The 21,823-nt window shown below is 35.0% G+C and overlaps 1 protein-coding gene across 1 annotated transcript in view; it reads right to left on the bottom strand.

Moving 5' to 3' along the window:
- Window positions 1–21,823, bottom strand: part of CSTF3 (cleavage stimulation factor subunit 3) — an 87,044-nt gene that overhangs the window by 20,162 nt on the left and 45,059 nt on the right. Inside the window, exons 4-13 of the mRNA XM_004446868.4 lie at window positions 19,952–19,984; window positions 19,522–19,619; window positions 16,136–16,202; window positions 16,024–16,058; window positions 15,813–15,939; window positions 14,082–14,159; window positions 13,285–13,447; window positions 11,405–11,514; window positions 10,784–10,900; window positions 7,958–8,032 (exon numbers count right to left, since the gene is read on the bottom strand). Coding sequence (XP_004446925.1) covers window positions 7,958–8,032; window positions 10,784–10,900; window positions 11,405–11,514; window positions 13,285–13,447; window positions 14,082–14,159; window positions 15,813–15,939; window positions 16,024–16,058; window positions 16,136–16,202; window positions 19,522–19,619; window positions 19,952–19,984 — 903 coding nt within the window. The remainder of the gene's footprint in view (window positions 1–7,957; window positions 8,033–10,783; window positions 10,901–11,404; window positions 11,515–13,284; window positions 13,448–14,081; window positions 14,160–15,812; window positions 15,940–16,023; window positions 16,059–16,135; window positions 16,203–19,521; window positions 19,620–19,951; window positions 19,985–21,823) is intronic.

Raw genomic sequence — 21,823 nt, 5'->3', positions numbered from 1 at the left:
GTTTGGCAGTTCCTAAAGAAGCTGAATATAGACTTGCCACGTGAACCTGCAATACCACTATTGGGTATATACCCAGAAGAACTGAGAGCAGTGACACGAAGAGACATCTGAACACCCATGTTCATAGCAGCGTTATTCACAACTGCCAAAAGATGAGAACAACACACGAATGGAGAAACTGTGGTGTATGCACAAAATGGAATATTATGCAGCTGTAAGAAAGATGAAATGGTAAAGCATATGACAACATGGGTGAAGCTGGAGGACATTATGTTGAGTGAAGCAAGCCAGACACTAAAGGACAAATACTGTATAATTGCATTACTATATTGTGTAACACAGTGTAAGATTCCATTCATATAAAATGTAAATATAAATTATTTTATAAAGGTAAAATTAGATTAGTGGTTATGTAGGACTGGGGAGGGCATTTTAAGAGGTGTGGAGTTTTTCCTTTTGGAGTAAATGGGTCTAAAATTTTTTGTGGTGATGAAAGCACAACACTGTGATTATACTAAAAGCCATTGATTATGCACTTTGGATAGATCATATGGTATGTGAGTGTATCTCAATAAAACTGCTAAATACATACATCATATATACATACATAAACAAATGAACAAATAAATAATTGTGCAAGAATAGCTAGAAACAGCAGTTATGTACAGCAGAGGAAACATAGATTGAGAGGTGAAGAAGTTTCTTGTTTACTTATATGTCTGTTTTTTGTTTATTATTATTGAAATAATGAAAATGCTGTAATAATAAGCAATCTGAGGTGGAAATCAAGAAAAAAAATCCATTTACCATAGCAATTAAATCAAATATTTAAGAGTAAACTTAACTAAGGATGTAAACAACTTGTACACAGAAAACTATACAAAATCACTAAAGGAAATCAAAGAATAAATAAATAAAAGAATATACCATATTTATAGATTGGAATACTAAGATGTCTGTCCTACCCAAAGTGATTTACAGATTCAATGCAATCCTAATACAAGTTTCAACAGCATTTTTTACTGAACTGGAAAACCTAGGTTATCAAATATATTTAGAAGGGTAAGAGGCCCTGAATAGACAAAAACATCTTGAGAAAGAAAAATGAAATTGGAGGAATCACACTACCTGACTTTAAAGCATATTACAGGGAAGTGGATTTGGCTCAATGGATAGAGCATCCACCTACCATATGGGAGGTTCAGGGTTCAAACCCAGGGCCTCCTGACCCATGTGATGAACTGGCCCACGTGCAGTGCTGATGCGCGCAAGGAGTGCTGTGTCATGCAGGGGTGTTCCCTGAGTAGGGGAGCCCCACACACAAGGAGTGCACCCCATACGGAAAGCTGCCTAGTGTGAAAAAAAAGCACAGCCTGCCCGGAAGTGGCACCGCACACACAGAGAGCTGACGCAGCAAGATGATGCAACAAAAAGAGACACAGGTTCCTGGTGCCGCTGACAAGAATATAAGCAGACACAGAAGAACACACAACGAATAGATACAGAAAGCAGACAACTGAGGTGGGGGAGGGCAGGGAAGTGAAGAGAAATAATAATTTTTTAAAAAGCATATTACAAAGCTACAGTGGTCAAAACCGCATGGTATTGGTACAAGGACAGATATACTGACCAATGGAACCAAATTGAGAATTCTGATACAGATTTGCACATATATGGCCAACTGATATTTGACAAGGCCGTCAATCCCACTCAACTGGGACCGAATAAACTCTTCAACAAATGGTGCTGAGAGAACTGGATATCTATATCCAAAAGAATGAGAGGATCACCATGTAATGCCCTATACAAAAATTAACTCAAGATGGATCAAAGACCTAAATATAAGAGCCAAGATCATAAAGTTCCTAGAAAATAATATAGGAAAGCATCTACAAGATTTTGTACTAGGAAATGGTTTCATAAATTTAATACTCAAAGCATGAGCAACAAAAGAAAAACTAGATAAATGGGACCTCCTTAACCTTAAAAACTTTTGTGCTTCAAAGGAGTTTGTCAAAAAAGTTAAAAGGCAGCCTTACTCAATGGGAGAAAATATTTGGGAATCACTTATCTTGATAAGAATCTAACATCCAGCAAATGTAACAAAATCTTACCTCTCAAAAATAAAAAGACAAACAACCCATTTAAAAAATACGCAAGAGATCTGAATAGACACTTTTCCAAAGAGGAAATACAAATGCCTAAAAAACACATAAAGAAATGCCCAAAATCACTAGCTATTAGGGAAATACAAATGAAAAGTACAATGAGATATCATACCTATTAGACTGGCTGCTGTAAAACTACAAGCATTGGAGAGGATGTAGCGGAATAGGAACACTCATCCACTGCTGGTGGGAACGTAGTGGCGCAGACACTGTGGAGGACAGTTTGGTATTTCCTCAGGAAGCTAACTATAGAATTGCTTTATGATCCGGCAATCCTGTAATACTAGGAACATACCCAGAAGAATAGAAAGCTGGGATGCTAACAGACATATGCATACCAATATTCACCAAGGCGTTATTCACAACTGCCAAAAGATGGTAACAACCCAGGTGTCCATCAATGGATAGATAAACTGTGGTATATACATAGGATGGAATATTATTCAGCTGTAAAAAGGAATGAAGTATTGACACATGTGACAATATGGATGAATCTCAAATACCATATTGAGTGAAGTAAGCCAGTCACTAAAAGACAAATACTGCATGATCTCACAGATACAAACTAAGGATATTGAGCAGACTCACAGAGGCAGAGTCTGGAAGATAGGTTACCAGGAGATAGAAAGGGAGTAGAGAATGGTGAGCTGATTGTCAATCTGAGCAGAATCCATGATAAAGTGGGTGGGGGTGGTTTGGCAGTGGGTGGGATGATGGCAGTGCAGCGATTTGAGTGGGGTAGATGGTGCTGGAGTGTGAGTGTGAGCAGGGCTGGGCTATCCATGGAGTTGGGGGGAGGGCTGGAGGAAGGTGAACTCTAGGGAGATTGAAGAGTGATTGAGAACAGTTGTGGAAGTATTCTTTTGGCAACTATGGGACACTAGTGCAGGGTGTCGGGGGGAGGGATGGTTTGTGTGGGGAAGGGTGCAATTGGGATATGCCTGGAATATGTAAGTGTTCATGTAGTCATAGGGTGTTATCTCAGTAGGTGGAGACCCACAAAATAACCAATAATATTAAAATATTAAAGTCTTGCTATATTCTCAGATACAGCAGCAAGAATCTCTAGAGTACATAGGCAGTGCCTAATAAAAGAGAAAAGACCAATATGCAAAGCCCTTGATATTAATGCTTCGACTTAGGAACCTTTTCTTGTAAAATGGAAACTTAGCCTAATAATATCTATTGCCTACGAGTACTTCCTGAAAACCACCTTGTTACTCAATTGTGGCCTCTCTCTAAGCCAAACTCAACAAATAAAGTACTTCCACCTCCCCTGCACATGATTCTTCTACCCCTTCTACTTGAACCTATAATTAGCACTATACCAATTAAATATATGTCCCAGAGACTTAAATCTTCAGCCTGTTTATTCTGGTTGAGCCCTGAATCTCTGCAGAGTTGTGGCCAACACCTATTCTCCAGTTTATCGGACTTGCCCAGGATAACTAACAAATGGTGATAAACAACCCCAATCCCAAGAAACTAAGAGCATCTACAACTGCCAGCAAAAAAAGTTCCTTCCATCTGTCCCATAAGATCTAAGCCCCTCTCAGTCTGAAGCAGAGTGGGTATTACCATCCCCAAATCCTCAAGACTGAGGAATGAACAAACATAAGTGGGGAAAACAACCATGGGCCAAAATAGACTTACTATTATGGTAGTAATGCAAGAACTTGTAACATTGATAAAAAGACAGTGGTTACCAGAAGTTCTGAGGAGAGGCAGAGGGAAGAATAGGTGGAACTTAAGGCATTTTTAGGGCATTAGAATTGTTCTGCTTGATATTGCAATGATGCCTTTATACATTTTATAAAAACGTATAAAATTGTACAGTGCAAAGTGTAAACCATAATGTAAACTAGACCTTGGTTAGCAACAGTGCTTCAATATTTGTTCATCAATTGTAAAAAGTGTACCACACTAATGTAAAATATTAATAGGGGAAAATGTAAGCAGGGGAAGAGTGGGATGGATATATGGGAATCCCCTATACTTACAATGTAATTTTTCTGTAATATAAAACTTCTTTAAAAATAAAGTTTATTATATGAAAAAAAATCACATATCACAAAATTCACTTTTAAAGTGTACAATTCAGTGGTTTTGAGCATATTTATAAAGTTGTACAATCATTGATTATGCAAATTAATTTTAAAGGAGGAGTAAGTCACCTACTGGAAAACATTCCATTATGAATGCCAGCATCAGAAAGTATCAAGATTTGGTTTGATACCAACACGTTAAATAATACATCTTTACTCTATTTTTTTAAAAACTATAAACTGGAACTTCATTAATATATTATCTATAACCTTAGACTTAAACTTCTCAACCACTGTCATACCCATACAATAGCTCTGCCATTTATAAACAGTATGATGTGCTTTCACCACTTCTATTCATTTCTGAAGATTTAAAAACAACCTTTTTACCAATTCTGTACAGATTAACCCTCAGCTTTCCATTTTCTACCCTCCTTCTTTTTCTGATGACCTATTATTAATTCCATGAGTTTACACTATTTAGTTCATAATAGCATAATCATATAATATTGTCCTTTTCTATCTGGCTTGCTTCACTCAACATAATGTCCTCCAGGTTCATCCATGCTGTCGTAAGATTGACAACTTCATTTCTTCTTACAGATGTATAATATTCTCTTGTGTATATACACCACAATTTGTTTATCCATTCATCAGCTGATGGACACCTGGGTTGTTTCCATCTTTCGGCAATTGCAACACTGCAATGAACATCGGTGGGCAGATCTCTGTTCGAGCCACAGCTCTCAGCTCTTCCAGGTATTTCCATGTGCTTATTTTTGATACTGGGGCCAGGGATTGAACCTGGGACCTCATATGTGGAAGTTGGAGCTCAACAACTGAGCCACATCGGCTCTCCTGAGTTGGTTTTTACATTTGTTTTGCTTGTTGTTGGTTTTTGTTTATTTTTAGGAGGCACCAGGAACCGAACCTGAGACCTCCCATGTGAGAAGCAGGTACTCAACTGCTTGAGCCACATTTACTCCCTTCCATGTGTTTTATTTAATTTATTGATTTCTCCTTACCTATTTTTTAAATTTTATTTTTATTTTTTTAAAAAGATTCTTAGATTATACAAAAGTCACATAAAAAATGTAGGGGATTCCCGTATGTCGCACTCCCCACACCTCCCACATTTCCCAACATTAACAATATCCTTCATTCATGAGGTACATCCATAGAGATTGATGAACACATTTTGGAGCACTGTCACTAAGCATGGATTAAAGTTTACATTGTAGTTTACACTCTCTTCCACACAATTCTGTAGGTTATGACAAGCTTTATAATGGCCTGTTTCTGTCGTTGGAATGTCATTCAAAACAATTCTCAAATCCCAAAAATGCCCCCGTATAACTGTGTAACTCGTTTTTCCTTTTCCATGTCCTCAGAACCTCCAGCGACCAGCTAAAAAATGTAACATGGGACTATAAAACATGGTGAAACCTCATGTAAAATACAAATATGGGTGATACTGCATATATAAGACTATTTTTTACAAAATATAAACACAGATAAACTAGAAACAGAAACAGAATAGCAGCTATCTATGGCAGGAGAAGCATAGAGGGATTGAAAGGTGATAAGTTTTGCTTGTTTGTTTGTTTTTTATTATTATATCGGGATAATGAAAATGCTCTAAAAATGACTGAAGTGTTGAATGCACAACTATTTGATTATATCAGGTACCACTGAATGAACACTTAGGGTAGATTTATGCATCAATAAAACTGATAAAAAAAGCATATGGAAATAACAATGGCATGTATGTATATATACATGGCATATATGTATATATATATATGTATATAGAGCTCTGAATATTTAAAAAATGGAAGCCCATCAAATTCTTCCTCTAAAATATGAAATATTCTTGGTCAGGAATTTTTGTCTTTTTAAAAAAAATCAATGTATTTCAAAGCACCTGGAATTCGCCTGGAAAATAGTAAGGATTTGCTAAATATTTATTTGAAAAAATGCATTTGTAGTAGGAATTACCCATGATATGGTCTGGAAGGGAAATGAAACGAACTGAGGACCAAGAGTGTCAACTTTACCTATAATGTGATATTCCTCTTATTTTTAAAAAGAAATACATTTTGTCTTTTTGAAATATGAAAAAAAAAGTACAGTATCTACAATCCATTTTACACTTTTAGCGTGCCCAATACATAATGAGTATTATCTGTTTAATGAACAAATGACTGTGAATGATGAGTAGGGAGACCAACTCATCTTGGTTTGCCTGCAATTTTTCCAGTTTAGAAACCAAAAATCCTATGTCCCAGGAAACTCCTCAGTTCTGGGAAAACTGGGACAGTTGATGACCTAACTATGAGTTCCTTGAAGAAAGAAATTTTTATCTAACTTGTTAATAGACTGCTGGCGCCTAGCACAGAGCTCTTTGCCAAAAGAATTTAAAAATGAGGATTAAGTAAAACTAAAGAAGAAAAAAACAAAAAAAAAAATATGATGAATAAATGTAAGCAATTAGAGCAGAATACCAAAATAATGAAAAAATAAATAAAAATAAAAATAAAAAAATAGTGTAGCTCTAATTGACTTTAGGCAGAGAGAGTCTACAGCCTATTCACTGCCGGTCCCCTTACCCTCCCACTGAGGAAGCTCCATTGCACTTTTGCAGAAAATCAGGGCTTTAAAATCCACTACTGTTGAGCAGAATTTAGGATAAAGTGAGTTCATGCCCAGTCCTTTTCCAGGATGTCAGTTTCTCCTGCCTCCGTTTATTTTTTATTTTTTTCATTTTTACTAGGGTAATGTGAATTAACAAGTAGAACACAATTTATGAATTGCTTTGTTTTTCTTTGCTTAAAGTCTTTTTTTTTTTAAGATTAAGCTTTACTCTGAAGCTGATCATATATACTTTTAGGGAGGCATCAGAGTAAAATAATGTAACTGAGAAGGAAAGTTCTTTGTTCCTATGACATGTAACATCTTTAAAATAACTAAAATCATGATCAACATTACACTGTTATCTAATATTATGTATATCAGTATTTGTAACATCTTTAAAATAACTAAAATCATGATCAACATTACACTGTTATCTAATATTATGTATATCAGTATTAGGATATAATGGACTGAAAATATTAAATCTCTAGGAGTTTTTTACACAATTTAAAAATATTTATATAAACATTTATATACATGTGATTAATAGGCTTAGAAAATGCTAATTTTATAACCTTTCTAAACATTTTTAATGCAATTTATAATATATTAACAATTATTTTTAGCACCTTGCTTTTTACAAGGTGTAAGAATAAGTTTTTATAATAGTTTGAAATAAAAAGGTATTCTTTTGTGTTTGACCTTGAGGAAGTAAAATGTCAAACCCATTTATTTTAAAAACACATTTATTAAGCAACAATTATGTGGCTTCAAACCATGATCATGATCATGAAAAATAACTAGAGAAAGCCCTACCGTAGCTTCTTCATAATTGCTGTGTGAAAAATGAACAGCAGAGAAAAGAGTAGTAATTGCCAGGGACTGGAGGTAAGGGAAGGGTTGGCTACAAAGAGGCCATATGAAGGGATTTTAGGGGGTGACAGAAATGTTTTGTATTTGGATTGTGATGGTGGTCACCTGACTACATTATTTCAAGATTCATAGAACTGTACACCAAAAAGGGTGAATTACACTGTTATGTAACAAAAAAAATTTTTTTTTTAAATCAATTTATAAAGGTGGGAGAAAGGGATTTGTAAAACTACTCACCAAAGTGGGGTCAATATCCTCAATAGCCAGAAGTCTGTTATAAATGCTGTGAACTTTCTCATACTTCATGCGACTCTAAGGTGAGAGAGAAATACATATGAATATATACAAATAAACAAGCAGGATTTGAGCTCAGAGAATCTAGATGCTGCAGCCTACAATGAATGACACATGCTTTGAGCATAAATACAATATAAGCTGAGGACTAAGAACTGCTCCTTTTGCATAATCTGTCTACCCAAAGTAATATGTCTGGCAAAGAAACTGCTAGAAACAAAATTCAATTCCTGCATTAAAATCTCGAATTAAAAGGAAGTCCTAAAAGCCAAGCGGGGCCTGAACGAGCACTCTCGCGTCCAGCTCTCTTGCCTCTGGATCCAATTCCTGACCTCTGCAGGCCACTCTCGCCGTTTTTCCTTTGGCATGAGGCCATGCAAAGGCCAGCAGACATAGTAGCTATGGAAGAAGATGGAGAGAAAGAAAACAAGGATGTAGAACAGAAAGAAGATTTTTCAGGAATGAATGGTGAAGTTGAAGATGAAGGAGGTAGGGGGGCTACAGAGGACCCTGAGCAAACTAAGGAGATCCTGGATGGCAGTGAGGAGCAGGCAGGTCCTGCTCATGGAAATGGAGGCACCAATGAAGAAAATGGAACTAGACCAGGTTAGTAAGAGCTGCAACAAGGAGGCAATGAAGAAAAGAAGTCTCAAGGAGCTGGCAGTAGACAAGATGAGACTGATTTAGACCCTCAAGGACCACCAAGGCCTGAAGTAAAAATCACTGGTCCACAAGAAAATGATAATAACGAACAAAACAAAGACTATGCTATCGTGACACAGATGATTAAAAAAAAAAAGGATATATGGAATATAAGAAAAATGAAGGCTCCAAATACTTGAATAATAAGCATATAGTTATTGCTAAACATAATGTGACAATATGGTTGAATACTACCTGCTGCATTGTAAAATTCAGGGCCGAGTGGAAAGAATAGACAACCTTTGATAGCTACTAGAGGGAAGTGATTTATTTTGTGGGGCGTGTTTTTAAAAGCCATTTAGAAGAATTAATAAGAGAACAGTGGGGAATTTGCACTGGAAGACAATTGACCCCTTGTGTTTGTAAAGGATAAAAAAGAATAGGATAACTCCTATTGTATACTCTCTTAAAAATTTAGAAGCCAGATGATTAGATCACAACTTATTTTCAAGAACTTATATAGGAAGGCAAAGAATTTTAAAGAAATGGTAATAGGAAAATGTATATTTTCTTAAGCAATAAACTCAATGAACAAATTACAATTTACTTTCAGAGATAATTTGGAGGTGGCAACAGAGTGAAATGCTTTCACCACTTGTTATGTTCCTTTTATCTTCCTCCTTAACCAAAATCCACCTTAAATGCACTTAAAAAAAAGGGGGGGAGAGGAAGTACTCATTTTGTGGAAGGGAGGAAGCATTCTTGCAGAGTATTAGTGGTTAATATTGTCATGACCTGCTCTTCAGTGCTTTCAGGTTTTAATAGTTATGGCTTTTAATGGCACACATTCAGGAAAGAATTATAACAGAGCACCTGATTAGATTACAGCAAGCCTGGCTAGCAGCAAGCCTGGTATCCTATGTCATCCAGTCTCTCTTTACCAAAATACCTTCTGTCCCCCCTCACTGTTGTTATATTAGAAAACTCGATTTGGGTTACTCCAAAAATTGAATTCTACGCAAATAATATTTTAGAGAAAACAAAAGATAATACAATACAAAGAAGAGAGTAGGTTGTAAGAAGAGTTTGTCACTATTCAAGTTTATTTGCTTTCTGCCTTATTTCTGTTAAGTCTGCCTTTGTTGTATTTTTGCCCCTGGATGTATCAGAAAATATTTATTTTCAAGGTTTGTTATCTTTGAGTCTTCAAGCAGACTCTTTTCTGTATAATTAGACGTTATCTGATAGAAATTGTTGGAAAAAGTTAAAAAATTATCCACGTAAAACCATCTCCTGATTACACGTTTTGTAGACTAATTAAATTTAGGTACAGTTGCCTTGTGAAGAATATATAGGGAAAATATAACAACTAGTTTTGTTGAATTCTTAACAGGTGTTGCCATTCTTAAATAGAGACATATTTTCTCATATTAAAGAATATTTTGTTAATCATATAGAGGTTGTAGATTTGAAATTTAACTTCTCATGCTTTTATAAGATTCATTATTAATCACAAGTTTAAAAGCATCCCCCATTCCAGGTTTCATAACCAACCATTTGGAATCAAAGTAGTTGGCGATTATATAAGAACTTAATAATACTACAGAAAACAGATGTGCTTTCTCTAGTGACTATCTTAATATTTGCTACATATAGGAAGTATAAGCAAAAACTATAATGTAACAGTATTGGCAAGAGATAATGCTATAAAGATATATTAATCTGGGAAGATGAACTGTACACGGGGTACTATATTTCTAGTGAAAAATATAGATTGTGCTTTCTACTGGTAGGCTTTCTCATGGGACAATAAAAAGCACTTGTGAACTGTAAGCAACAATCTTGGTGGTTAGGGAAACAGACAAACTGTTCTAATAATGTTAAAGTCCCATACCATTACTGGGCCTGAGGTTAATAATTTTAAAGGTTTATGAAAAGAAGAAATTATAACTAATCACTAAAGTTATTCTCTTTAAGCGTTTCTCTCTTTATCTTTTTTTCGCTACTTTTTAAATTTTCTAAAAGATACTTCGATTACATAAATGTCACAGAGAATATATAGGGTTTATCTTCTGTGATATATTCTTTCTCTTTAAAAAAAAAAAAGTCCTAAACATTTTTACTTACCTCTTCATAATCTGCATATGCAAAATAAAGAAGCATATTCTTTTTCAATAAAGTGCTTATGGCTCTTTCATATATATTAGCAGCTTCATCACTAAACAATTTGGCATTATTCATATCCTAGGAGGAAAAAAAAATAGAAAGCTCACCTCAATTATTTTATAATATATTTGAAAGAACAGAATTTATAAAATTACATCTATTTATTTTATTTATATATCTAAGACAATACACAAAAATGTATGTAAATATAGGTACACAAGCATTTTAGACTCTAAAAATATTCTAAGACTGCTTATATTAATATAAGAATCATACAAGTACTCTAAATGAGTCACCATTTTAACACATTAAGAAACAGCCACACTATTTTAATTCTGATAAAGGTAGTCTAGTCGTGTAAAAGTATCATTAAGATTCATACTGAAATTTAAAAAAAATAAAAAGACAAAAAAATTTTAAAAAAAACCACCAGAGATTCATATTGATATTATTTTACATTTATGCTCTTACATTTATACTTATACAGTTATACTTTTACAAGATACAGTGCTATAATTTTCAACAAATCATTGCTATATCAAAACCACAAAAAAGACCAAAGTGGATGAAACGAATACTCACCCCTTTCTCTGCTAGCAGTTTACTTGACTGCTCAAGATACTGTGCAGCTTCATACCAAATGTCAGGGTGATGGCCCAGCACAAGTAGGCATTGTTCATAAGCAAACATAACTAAGGAAAGACATTTATAAACACATTCAATTAAAATAAATATTATTTCTAAAATTATCAAGCATCACAACTAAATGATTAGCATTAAGACAGGATCCTTAATAATAAGTAATGATTAGAAATAAAGACTTTAGTGATTTTTTACATCATCATCCATCCATCATTTATTAAATTAATATTTATTGAACACCAACTACGTGCTAGAACATTTGAAAGGTACTATGGTTAAACCAGTACATAAGAATTCCTATACCCAAGACGTCTGCAGTATATGGGGAAGTAGACAATTAAGAAAGCAATTATAGAAAGGAATAAGTATTATGATGAGGAAAATATAGGACACTCTTGAAACTAACAGAAACATCTTAACATAGTTTAGGAATTCAAGAAAGGCTTCAGTAAGGAACTGACATCTAGAAGCGAACCCTGAAGAAGGAATAGAAGCTGGTCAGATGAGAGAGGAAGTGGAGTGGATACAAAAATGGCAATAGGCAAAGGTCTATAGGTGAAAGAGCAAGGCAAGATTGAAATGTTTATAAGAGTTCTAAATTCCAGTTCTGCCAATGGCCAAGTAGTTTGTATCAGACTAACCCTGAAAATAAATGGTATAAACTCAAGAGGATAAAGTTCTGGACCGTAAGAAAAGCTAAAAACTGAGGGGGAAAAAATCCCAAAAAAAGGAGAGTCACAAAGAGTGGAGCCTGAAAATATGGGTATAAACTCCCTTTTCATCCTCAGCTGACACTAAAATGCACATGCCCAGGGAAGAAGCTCAACAGGAAACAAAGCTGGGAGGCTGAAGGAGTTGAATAGATAACTTACCACCTGCAAGGGACCAGGTTTGGAATTTGATGTGTAAAATTCTTTCTTGGTATTTCCATTGAAACCCGAAAAGGATTATGTTTTACGAGTAAAGACTATGTCCCAGGACTAAAGGATATATCCTAAGATTAAGGGCAAAACTAAAACAGATCTGTGCTGACTGTATAAATTAAGCCTCCACAAGGTCCAAGTGATCTGCTAGTAAATTAACTTCCTGCTAAAATAAAACTCAACATTCTTAATAGAAATATATTTTTCTGAACAGAATACAGTCTCCACAATGTATTATTTGGACATATGGACAATGTCCAAAAGAAAAATTTTAAATGTCTAGAAATGTTAGGAAACAGGAAAATTATGACCTATTGTCAAGAGAAAAGCAAAAACTGGGGAGCAGATGTAGCTCATTGGTTGAGTGCCTGCTTCACATGTTCGAGGTCTGGGTTCAATCTCTAGTACCTCCTAAAATGAATGAATGAATGAATAAATAAACAGTTAAATTAAATTTAAAAAAGAAAAAGGAAAAAAAATGAGAGTGCGAGAAAAGCAAAGAAACCAATTCCAAGATGGACCAGATAATGGAATTGGCGGATAAGACTTTATAGCAACCATTAGAAATATGTTCAAGGACAAAAAGGATAAGACAGTTATAATGAATTGACAGAAAAATCTCAGCAGAGAAATGAAAACTATAAAAAAAATTTTTTTTAAATAAAATTCTAGAATGGAAATTTCTAGAATTTAAAAGCACAATATCTGAAATGAAAAATTTATTGGATGGGCTTAACAGCAGATTCTACTATCTATATAGTAGAATGGTTAGTAAACATGAACATATATCTATAGAAGTCATCCAGTCTCACGAGAATAGAGAAAAAAGATCAGGGGAAACAACAGTGATAAGGATAATACATGTACCCAGAGTCCCAGGGAGATTAATTTTCTTACCTCTTTTTGTTATAAGGGTCTGATCCTCTGTACGAAGAGGGTTGCTCTTTTCCCACTGTATATATTTTTTCCACATATCCACTTGCTGAGCTTCTTGTGGTGTGTTCTGAGGAGGCACTGAGGGAGCATTGCGATCCAAACCTTTCATTACTGTCTCATATTCCTATATAACAAGCATTTAGAATTCTCTGGTGAGTCAAGAACAGCTCAGGTATATGGGATGGAGTTAATCAAACTGGAATACTTTGTTCAAAATGTTCTTTCCAAATACCACTTTGTTGATATTATCTAAAACTATTTAAGAGTGGGAAGAAACATAACAGGGTGGGTACCTGGTAGGAGAGGTATTACCCACCTGAGAACAGGTTCCCAGGACTGGGTGAGCAGAACTCCCCTGGGCCCTCTCTGCAGATGGTCTAGGAGGTCACTCTCCAGGAGAGAGGAGTTGACAGATCAATATGACTGATGATATGGTGGCATCATTACTACCATCTTTGGCAAAACTATGTCCTTTAAAATGTCAGTACTATGTCAGTAATTCAGGAAAATTTTAGTACTATTAGGCTATTTTCCCCAACTTCATCTAAGAGTTTCTTCCAAACTCAATTTATTCTATTTTGCCCTTTAACATATGTGTAAAGATATATATATATATTTTTTAAAGAGCTATTTTGTTTGAAATATATCATCTGCTAGATACTGTATTTAAATATCCTTTCCTGTTAATACTTTTGATATTTTCAGTCATTAGCATTCTTAACTAACGACAGAGTAAATGGACTGATGGAATTCCATACCTTTGCTACACGCCTAGCATTCATGTAATCTCTACTCCGATCTTCAATCATTTTTTTAGCTAAATGAATATTGATACCCTAAGAAGAAAACAAAGGAAAACATGTTATTTTAAAATTAAGTGTTTTTTATATATATATTTAGCACAATACAATTTATTCATTTTCTCAATAGCTTTAAAGTCATTGGCTAATAAGATAAAAATTAAATGGTATTAAATGCTTCAAAGATCAAGGAAGATCTACTTATGTCTATTTTGAGCTGACAATAAATTTATATACACCAGGAATTTCAAAGACAGGGAATGATTTGGAAAGGGTCAATTATTTCACATAAAATTCTACCAATAAATATTGATGTAGGGAAGCGGCGGTGGCTCAAGCAATTGAGCTCCTGTTTACCATATGGCGGACCTGGGTTTGATCCCTGAGACCTCCTGGTTAAAAAAAAAAAGAAAAAAGGTGTGCCAGACCTGTGTGGAGAGGCGCAAGACCCCTGCACAGTGAAGCAATGCACCAAAAAGACAAAGATGTAACCAGATAGAAAAAAAAAGACTGATGTACAGATTTATCTGGTGAATTAATCATGGACCAATAGTAACTATGTCTGCTGCATAGCTTAATAAAATGCAGAGGAAATGAGAGGAGATAAACACATGCCTAGCAGTTCTCAAAGGATAGTCCAAAGATTCCTGGTTCCTAAGACTATTTGGGGTGGGGGTGGGGTCCCAAAAAGTCAAAACAATTTTCATGTAATACTAAGACATAATTTTCCCCTCTCATGAATGTGCAGTGTTTTCCAGAGGATACATGATATTCAATATCTTAACAGAGTGTGCAGAAGCAGATAAGAGAATCCAGCTGCCTCTATTAAGCTAGATAGTAAAGAGATCTGTGAAAACAAAATAAAATAAATCCACTCTTCTAACTATATATTTTTTGTCTTGGAAAATATTATTTTTTAAAATGCTATTTATGATAAAATATAAGGATTTATTATTGCTACTTTTAAATGAATTAATAAATACCTTGAAATTTTCTCCATTTTAACATCTAATCTGCTAAATATTGATAGAAATAAGCCATGTTTAATACATATAGAAAAAAAGCTCTTAAGGTCGTCAATAATTTTTAAAATCTCAATTCTAAAAAGTTTGAGAACCACTGCTCTGACTGAAAGGGAAGTTTCACTACCCAATATAGTTCTTTCAAATCATAACGTACATATGAGGAACTTCCTTTTAATGACAGAGTTTCTTTGGCATTATTACTACCTTTGTGGTTTGATAACTTTAGTTGGTAGAAGCATAATGCCAATGAGACAAAGATCCGGAACTGCAGCCTCACATCTCACAAATATAAAGCAGTAATCACATTGCAACTGATTGTTACTACTAGAAAAACAATTCCAAGAAGGTACCTATTCATAACAGATTAATAGTAGTATATATGTGTATGTGCATATATGGACATGGTTTAGCATCAAATAAAAATAATTTTATAAGAATTATAGTTTTTCCAGTGTATTCGCTGAAAACTAACTCAAAACTAATACGCAAAATCTCAAAATCTTAAAAAAAAGAATTAGGAGTGGCTCTTTCATTGCAATCATTATAAGAACAGACATATGCACTACTGATATTCAGGCACCTGATACTAGAAAGGCTAGAATCCAAAATAATAAAAATTAAAATGACTTGGTGTATAATAATAAACTATTTTAGGCCAATTTACCTCTTCATACTTGTTATAGTCTCTCCAGAGTTGTTCAATGTTGATCATTGGATTAACACAACCCCGTTGATAAACTCTTCGAACAGCTGTTATTCTCTGATTTTCTGCATAAGATCCTACAGCTTCCCTGGGGTTGGGTAAGAAATGCTATCAATTACATCATGGCTAAATCAACTGCTTACATGAAAAACAAAACTATAAAAATACTTACACGCCTTTTAAGAAATTGATGTAATCCACCCAAATCTAGGAAATAAAAGAAAATATGAATAACCTTGATATTTTCAAATCTGAGAATAAATATTTAAAAATTTTAATTCTACCTGATAAGACATAATTTCCATTCCAATTTTATCCAGTGCAAAGTCATATGCTTGAGCCATTTTTTCTCTGAAATGAAGTAGAACATGTTTTAAAAAATACACATTTATGTTCTAAAAATGATACAAACTTATACTTTACACACTTTATTCTACTCCATTACTTTGGTTTTTTTTTATATCAATAAGCATTCTTTTTATTTTTTTAATTTATTTCTCCCACCCCCCGTTGTCTGCTCTCTGTGTCCCTTCGCTATGTGTTCTTCTGTGACCACATCTATCCTTATCAGTGGCACCAGGAATCTGTGTTCCCTTTTGTTGTGTCATCTTGTTGTGTCAGCTCTCTGTGTGTGCGGCACCATTCTTGGGCAGGCTGCACTTTCTTTCGTGCTGGGTGGCTCTCCTTACAGGGCACATTCCTTGCGCGTGGGGCTCCCCTATGAGGGGACACCCCTGCGTGGCAGGGCATTCCTTGCGCGCAGTGCTGATGCACATGGGCCAGCTCCACACAGGTCAAGGAGGCCTGGGGTTTGAATCGCGGACCTCCCATGTGGTAGGCGGACACCCTATCCACGGGGCCAAGTCCGCTTCCCTACTCCACTACTTTGAACCACTCTTTGTGAATGTCAACGCTTATATTTATCCATAAATTTTTAAAAAATTCTATGTCAGATAACTATAAAAGTGTGCAAACGAATAGAGTTGATGGTAACACATTATAGTAAGTATAACTAACACAGCTGGTTTATAAATGGAATTGTGGCTGAAAGGGGTAGTCTAGAGAAGTAAATGTCAACTGAAAGAAAGCTAGAGATTAAATAATCTAGGCACTGAATAACATAGTGGTCATGATGGTGGATGAGGATTGTAGTTAATAGCACAAATACAGAATGTTCTTCTATGAAATGTACATTATTATCACAAGGTGGTAAGATTATAGTGATGCAAGGGAAAATACAACTAATGTAATTTATGGATTATAGTTAACAGCAATATTATAACATTCATGCATCGTGTCAAAGAAGGTACTATATTAACACTAATGATCTATAATAGGGGGATATGGGATTTTTTTCTTTTGGACTAAAGAAAAAGTTAAAAAAATTTACTGAGGCAATAACTGCCCAACTCTGTGATGAAAGTGAGAGTCACCAAGTGTACACTTTAGATGACGGTACAAGGCACTGGACTGTATAATAGTACAAATAGGAGAGCATTTGCTCATGAACTCTAACAAATGTACAATAGTAATATGTGATATTAGTAACAGGGAAGTATATATAAAAAATAAACCAAATGTAAGCTATGAACCATAGTTTATAGTTTTGTTTTTTTTTTTTTTTCATAAGTAGGTACTGGGTATTGAACCTAGAACCTTGCACAAGGGAAGCAGATGCTCAAACCACTGAGCTGTATCTGCTCCCCAGTAGTTATATTTTGACGATGTTCTTTCATAATCTGTAACACATGTCCCACAGCAATGCAAGGGGTTGGTGCAGGGGTAATGTATAGGAATTCTGCATGTTATGCATGACTGTTCTGTAAGCTCACAACTTCTAATAAAAACAAACAAACAAATAAATAATCCTATGTCAAATATAGTTTGTGGTAAAGTTGATGGCTCCCTATATATAATCACGTTTACTGTATTGAAGCTGAAACTGTTCAGGTAGTCAGCTAAAAAGTTGGAAAAGTGCTTTAATGGCAGTAATATTACGATGTTAAATAAAATTATGTATGCATATATTTACATGTTCTTAAAATTTATTTACAGCTAAAATATAGCTTCTGATCATATGACCAGGACAACCTTTAAGCTTTTCTACCAAGAAAAAATAAACACACGTTTTCAAGTATAAGTAGATCCTTCATTTTAGCTTGTTAATGTCATTAATTTAGTTTCTCTTTTGCTTATGAGCTTATCAAAGTGAAGGCCCATGTCTTACTTGATCTTTTTGGCGGCGGGGGCATCCCTTGAATTTTATTCAGATAGTTGGATAAAATTTCCATTAAAGGGAAACAGATGTGGCTCAACCAGTTGGGCTCCTGTCTACCATAGGCTGATGGGAGGTCCAGGGCTCGATGCCCAGGGCCTCCTGGTGAGGACAAGCTGGCCCATGTGGAGTGCAAGCCCACGCGGGAATGCCACCCCACACAGGAGTGCCCCCCTGTGTGGGAATGCTGCCCAGCACAGGGAAGCCACCCCATGCAGGAGTGCCAGCCGACGCTGAGAGCTGGCACAGCAAGATGGTGCAACAAGAGACACAGAGGACAGAAAATAAGAAGACGTAGCAGAACAGGGAGTTGAGGTGGCGCAAGAGAGTAATTGCCTCGCTCCCACTCTGGAAGGTCCCAGGATCGGTTCCTGGAGCTGCCTAATGAGAATACAAGCAGACACAGACACACAGCAAATGAACACAGAGAGCAGACAACGGGGGGAACAGGGCAGGGGGAGAAGGAGAAATAAATAAAATAAATCTTAAAAAAAAATATTTTTTTAAATTACTCTATAAAATCTGGAATTAGTTTTAATTTTCTCTGCTAATCAAGTTATATTTAAGAAATTGTTTTCTTCATTTTCCAAGTATTTTACTTTTTATTTGTTTTATAATTGTTTTAAATTTTTTTGTTTTTTTTTACTTTTTAAAAGATACATAGATCATACAAAATGTTACATTAAGAAATATAAGAGGATCCCATATACCCCCACTACCCACCCTACCCCCACTCCACCTACATCACCAAATTCTTTCATCAGTGTGGCACATTCATTGCATTTGATTTACTTGATCTTTATACACTTTACATTGCCTAATCTTAAACATAGCAGATTCAAATGTGGAAATATCTGGTTCTCTGATTAAGAAGATAAGTTACATCTGAAGATATATTTAAGACAATAAAAGGTAATGAGGAAACAAAAAATAAAAATAGAAACAGAGTATGGATATAAGCACTGGCCTGTTTGCTATGTATAAAACTAGCATTTGGAAAAGTCTAAGGTAAAGATGGTATAAGACATAGTGAGAAAGTCATCTATACAATTGTATAGATGCCCTGTAACTTAAGTAGCATAATGCATTGTAACCTGCCAAAAGTTGTGCCACAACAAGTAAGACAGATGCTTTTTCTGAGTTTGACAAGTCTTTCAACAGAGAAGTTTTGGTAATGCAAATGTTACTACATCAGGGTTTGGGTGATTAAATTCTCCAGAGTAGTATTAATGCAAGTGGCTTTCTCTGGAGCACATTTTCCAAGGTTTTACTGACTTCTTGTACAATCCTGGCCTTTTAAACCCTTAAATCTCTTCTCACCTAGAGCTATGAGGTGTGAGTTTATATGGGACTAACTATGTGCTTGGAAATGATATGCATCCTAATTTCACTTACTTATAACTTGGTAGTTTTCCCTTAGTTTCTCGGACATATGAAAGATAACATTTCCATAAATCAATGTGCAAAACCTTCATAAGGCATCTCTGAAATAGCTGTAAACACAAGAAAATATTTCAGAATCCAGAGTTAAATTTCACTTGTTCATGGGTGAAATGGGACATGTAAAAACAAATTCAGCTCCTTCCACGATTTATCTTCTTAAATTCAAGGCAAGTGACAACTCCCTTCTGTTTGTAGTTTAGGCAGGGAAAATCACTGTCATAATTTTGGTTAGTAAAGTATAATTTTTTTCTATTTGCCAATTTTTATATGAAAAAATTCCAAACTTATTATACAAAAAAATTGAATAGTATAATGAACTTCTATAGTCTACTAGCTAAATTAAACTGCAGCATAAAATTCAAAGTATAGTAAGAGGACTCACCTTTTCAACTTTATCATAATTTTTAGCTTTAATCTGAAGAGAAAGAAAAAAAATTTAGGCTTAAAATCATTCTTTTAGAATACCAAAACACTAACTCTGAAACAGATTTTAGATCAGTACTGAAAAACCATCTCTATCTTACCTATTAACCGTTACTTTTCAAAACTACAAAATAGAAGCTTGACCCTAATATGGATAAAATACATTACAAATATTCTTTATGTAAATTGATACCATGCAGTTAGATTTTCATATAACCATTTATGTTGAAAACCTACTTTGAGAATTTAAAATTTTATTATAAAAGTCATGAAACAAATTCAGAATATATACAAGTGCTACTTCATCAGAGGTTCATGTAGCTACTAAAGACAAACTTTAAAAGTATACTTTCCCTGAACAGCCACTACTAGAACAATCTGAGTAGGACAGCAAGAAAGATTTTCTAGTTTTGACTACACATATTGTCAGTCAGTCAGTCAACCTACTATATTCTAGGCACTGTGCCAGATATTGGGACTAAAACAATGAACCTGGCAAGCATTGTCTGCCCTGCCCTCACAGTTTTTAATTTTATGGGAGGAAATGGTGGAAGTACAGGTGCTATGGAAGTATTTAGGAGTCAGAAAAGATTTCCTGGAGAAAGTTCAGGTCTTAAGGATGGGTGAGTTATTAGCTTAGTAAAGGAAGGATGGAGTTATTCCAGGCAGAAAGAATAACATGCCAAGAAAAATGTAAATATTCCTAGATTTCCCTTTCCTTTCCTTGAGTAGTTTCATCATATAGTGGATAGGGTTAGTTGCTCAATTGCGATACATCAGCAAATCACTGTTTCATCCATTTATTTAACAAGTAAATATCTTGGTTGGCAAGAGAAATCTTGGCTTGTGGTCCTTTTCTCAGTAGTGTATAGAAGTTTTCCCAGTTTTCTGGCTTATCGTGCTACAGATGAGAACTCAGACAGGCTGAAGTTTTTCCTTTGCTGGCAGCTTGCTTTTTATCTCTAGAACTTGTAATGTTTCCCCTTGATCTTCAGAGCTTATGAATTGCACCAAGATATGCATAGGTCTTTGCTCTCTGACGCAGTTCAATCAAGGCTCTAGAGTCAGACCTTTTGGGTTCTGCCTCTCTTATGTCAGCTTCTTTTCCCCTCATGTGAATAAAAGGGATAATATTACCTATTTCATAAGGCTGTTTTGAGGAGTCAATGAGTTAATAGATGTGAAACCCTCAGACTGCCCAGCACAGAGCGAGTGCTTAGTAACTGTCACCTAATCATTACTGCCAATTCTGCCTAGAATTGAGTATGCCCTTTCAATCGATAGACTCAGGAAGGTCTTTATTTTGCCTCAAAGAATATTCTTTAAAATCATTGCCTTTTCTATCCATTCCTTTTTCTCTTTCTAGACTTCCTATTGTTACATTAGGTCTCTTGACTCTATCCCCAAAATTTATCCTTTCTTTGAATTTTTGGTCTAGATTGTAAAATATTTCTTCCACTAGATTCTCCAGGCCACTAAACTTAAATCTCTACATAACTATTCTCCTTCATTTCACCTATTGCATTTGTTCAAAAATAATGTGTTTTTATGGCCCCAGGGAGGTTTTAGTGTTTTTTTTTTAACACAGCAATTTGACTCTTTCTGTACACGTTATTTTGTTGAAATTGTTCTCTCCTCTTCCAGCAGCTCAATTTTGTTAGGGGCCTGTTCTATTTTAGTTTATATCTCTTTCTAGTTAATGGATCCTTAGATGTGTTATTTTTTTCTGTTTGTTCACTGAGTTCAGCATTGCCAGTCCCTGGAGTAAATTGGTCTCTTTTCTACCCAACAGTTTTGTTGCAAGCATAGGCAGCAAACAGGCTGATACTAG

The sequence above is a fragment of the Dasypus novemcinctus genome, chromosome 10 (genome assembly GCF_030445035.2).
Source record: "Dasypus novemcinctus isolate mDasNov1 chromosome 10, mDasNov1.1.hap2, whole genome shotgun sequence".
Taxonomy (NCBI): domain Eukaryota; kingdom Metazoa; phylum Chordata; class Mammalia; order Cingulata; family Dasypodidae; genus Dasypus; species Dasypus novemcinctus.
This window is presented reverse-complemented; position numbering and strand designations above follow the sequence as displayed.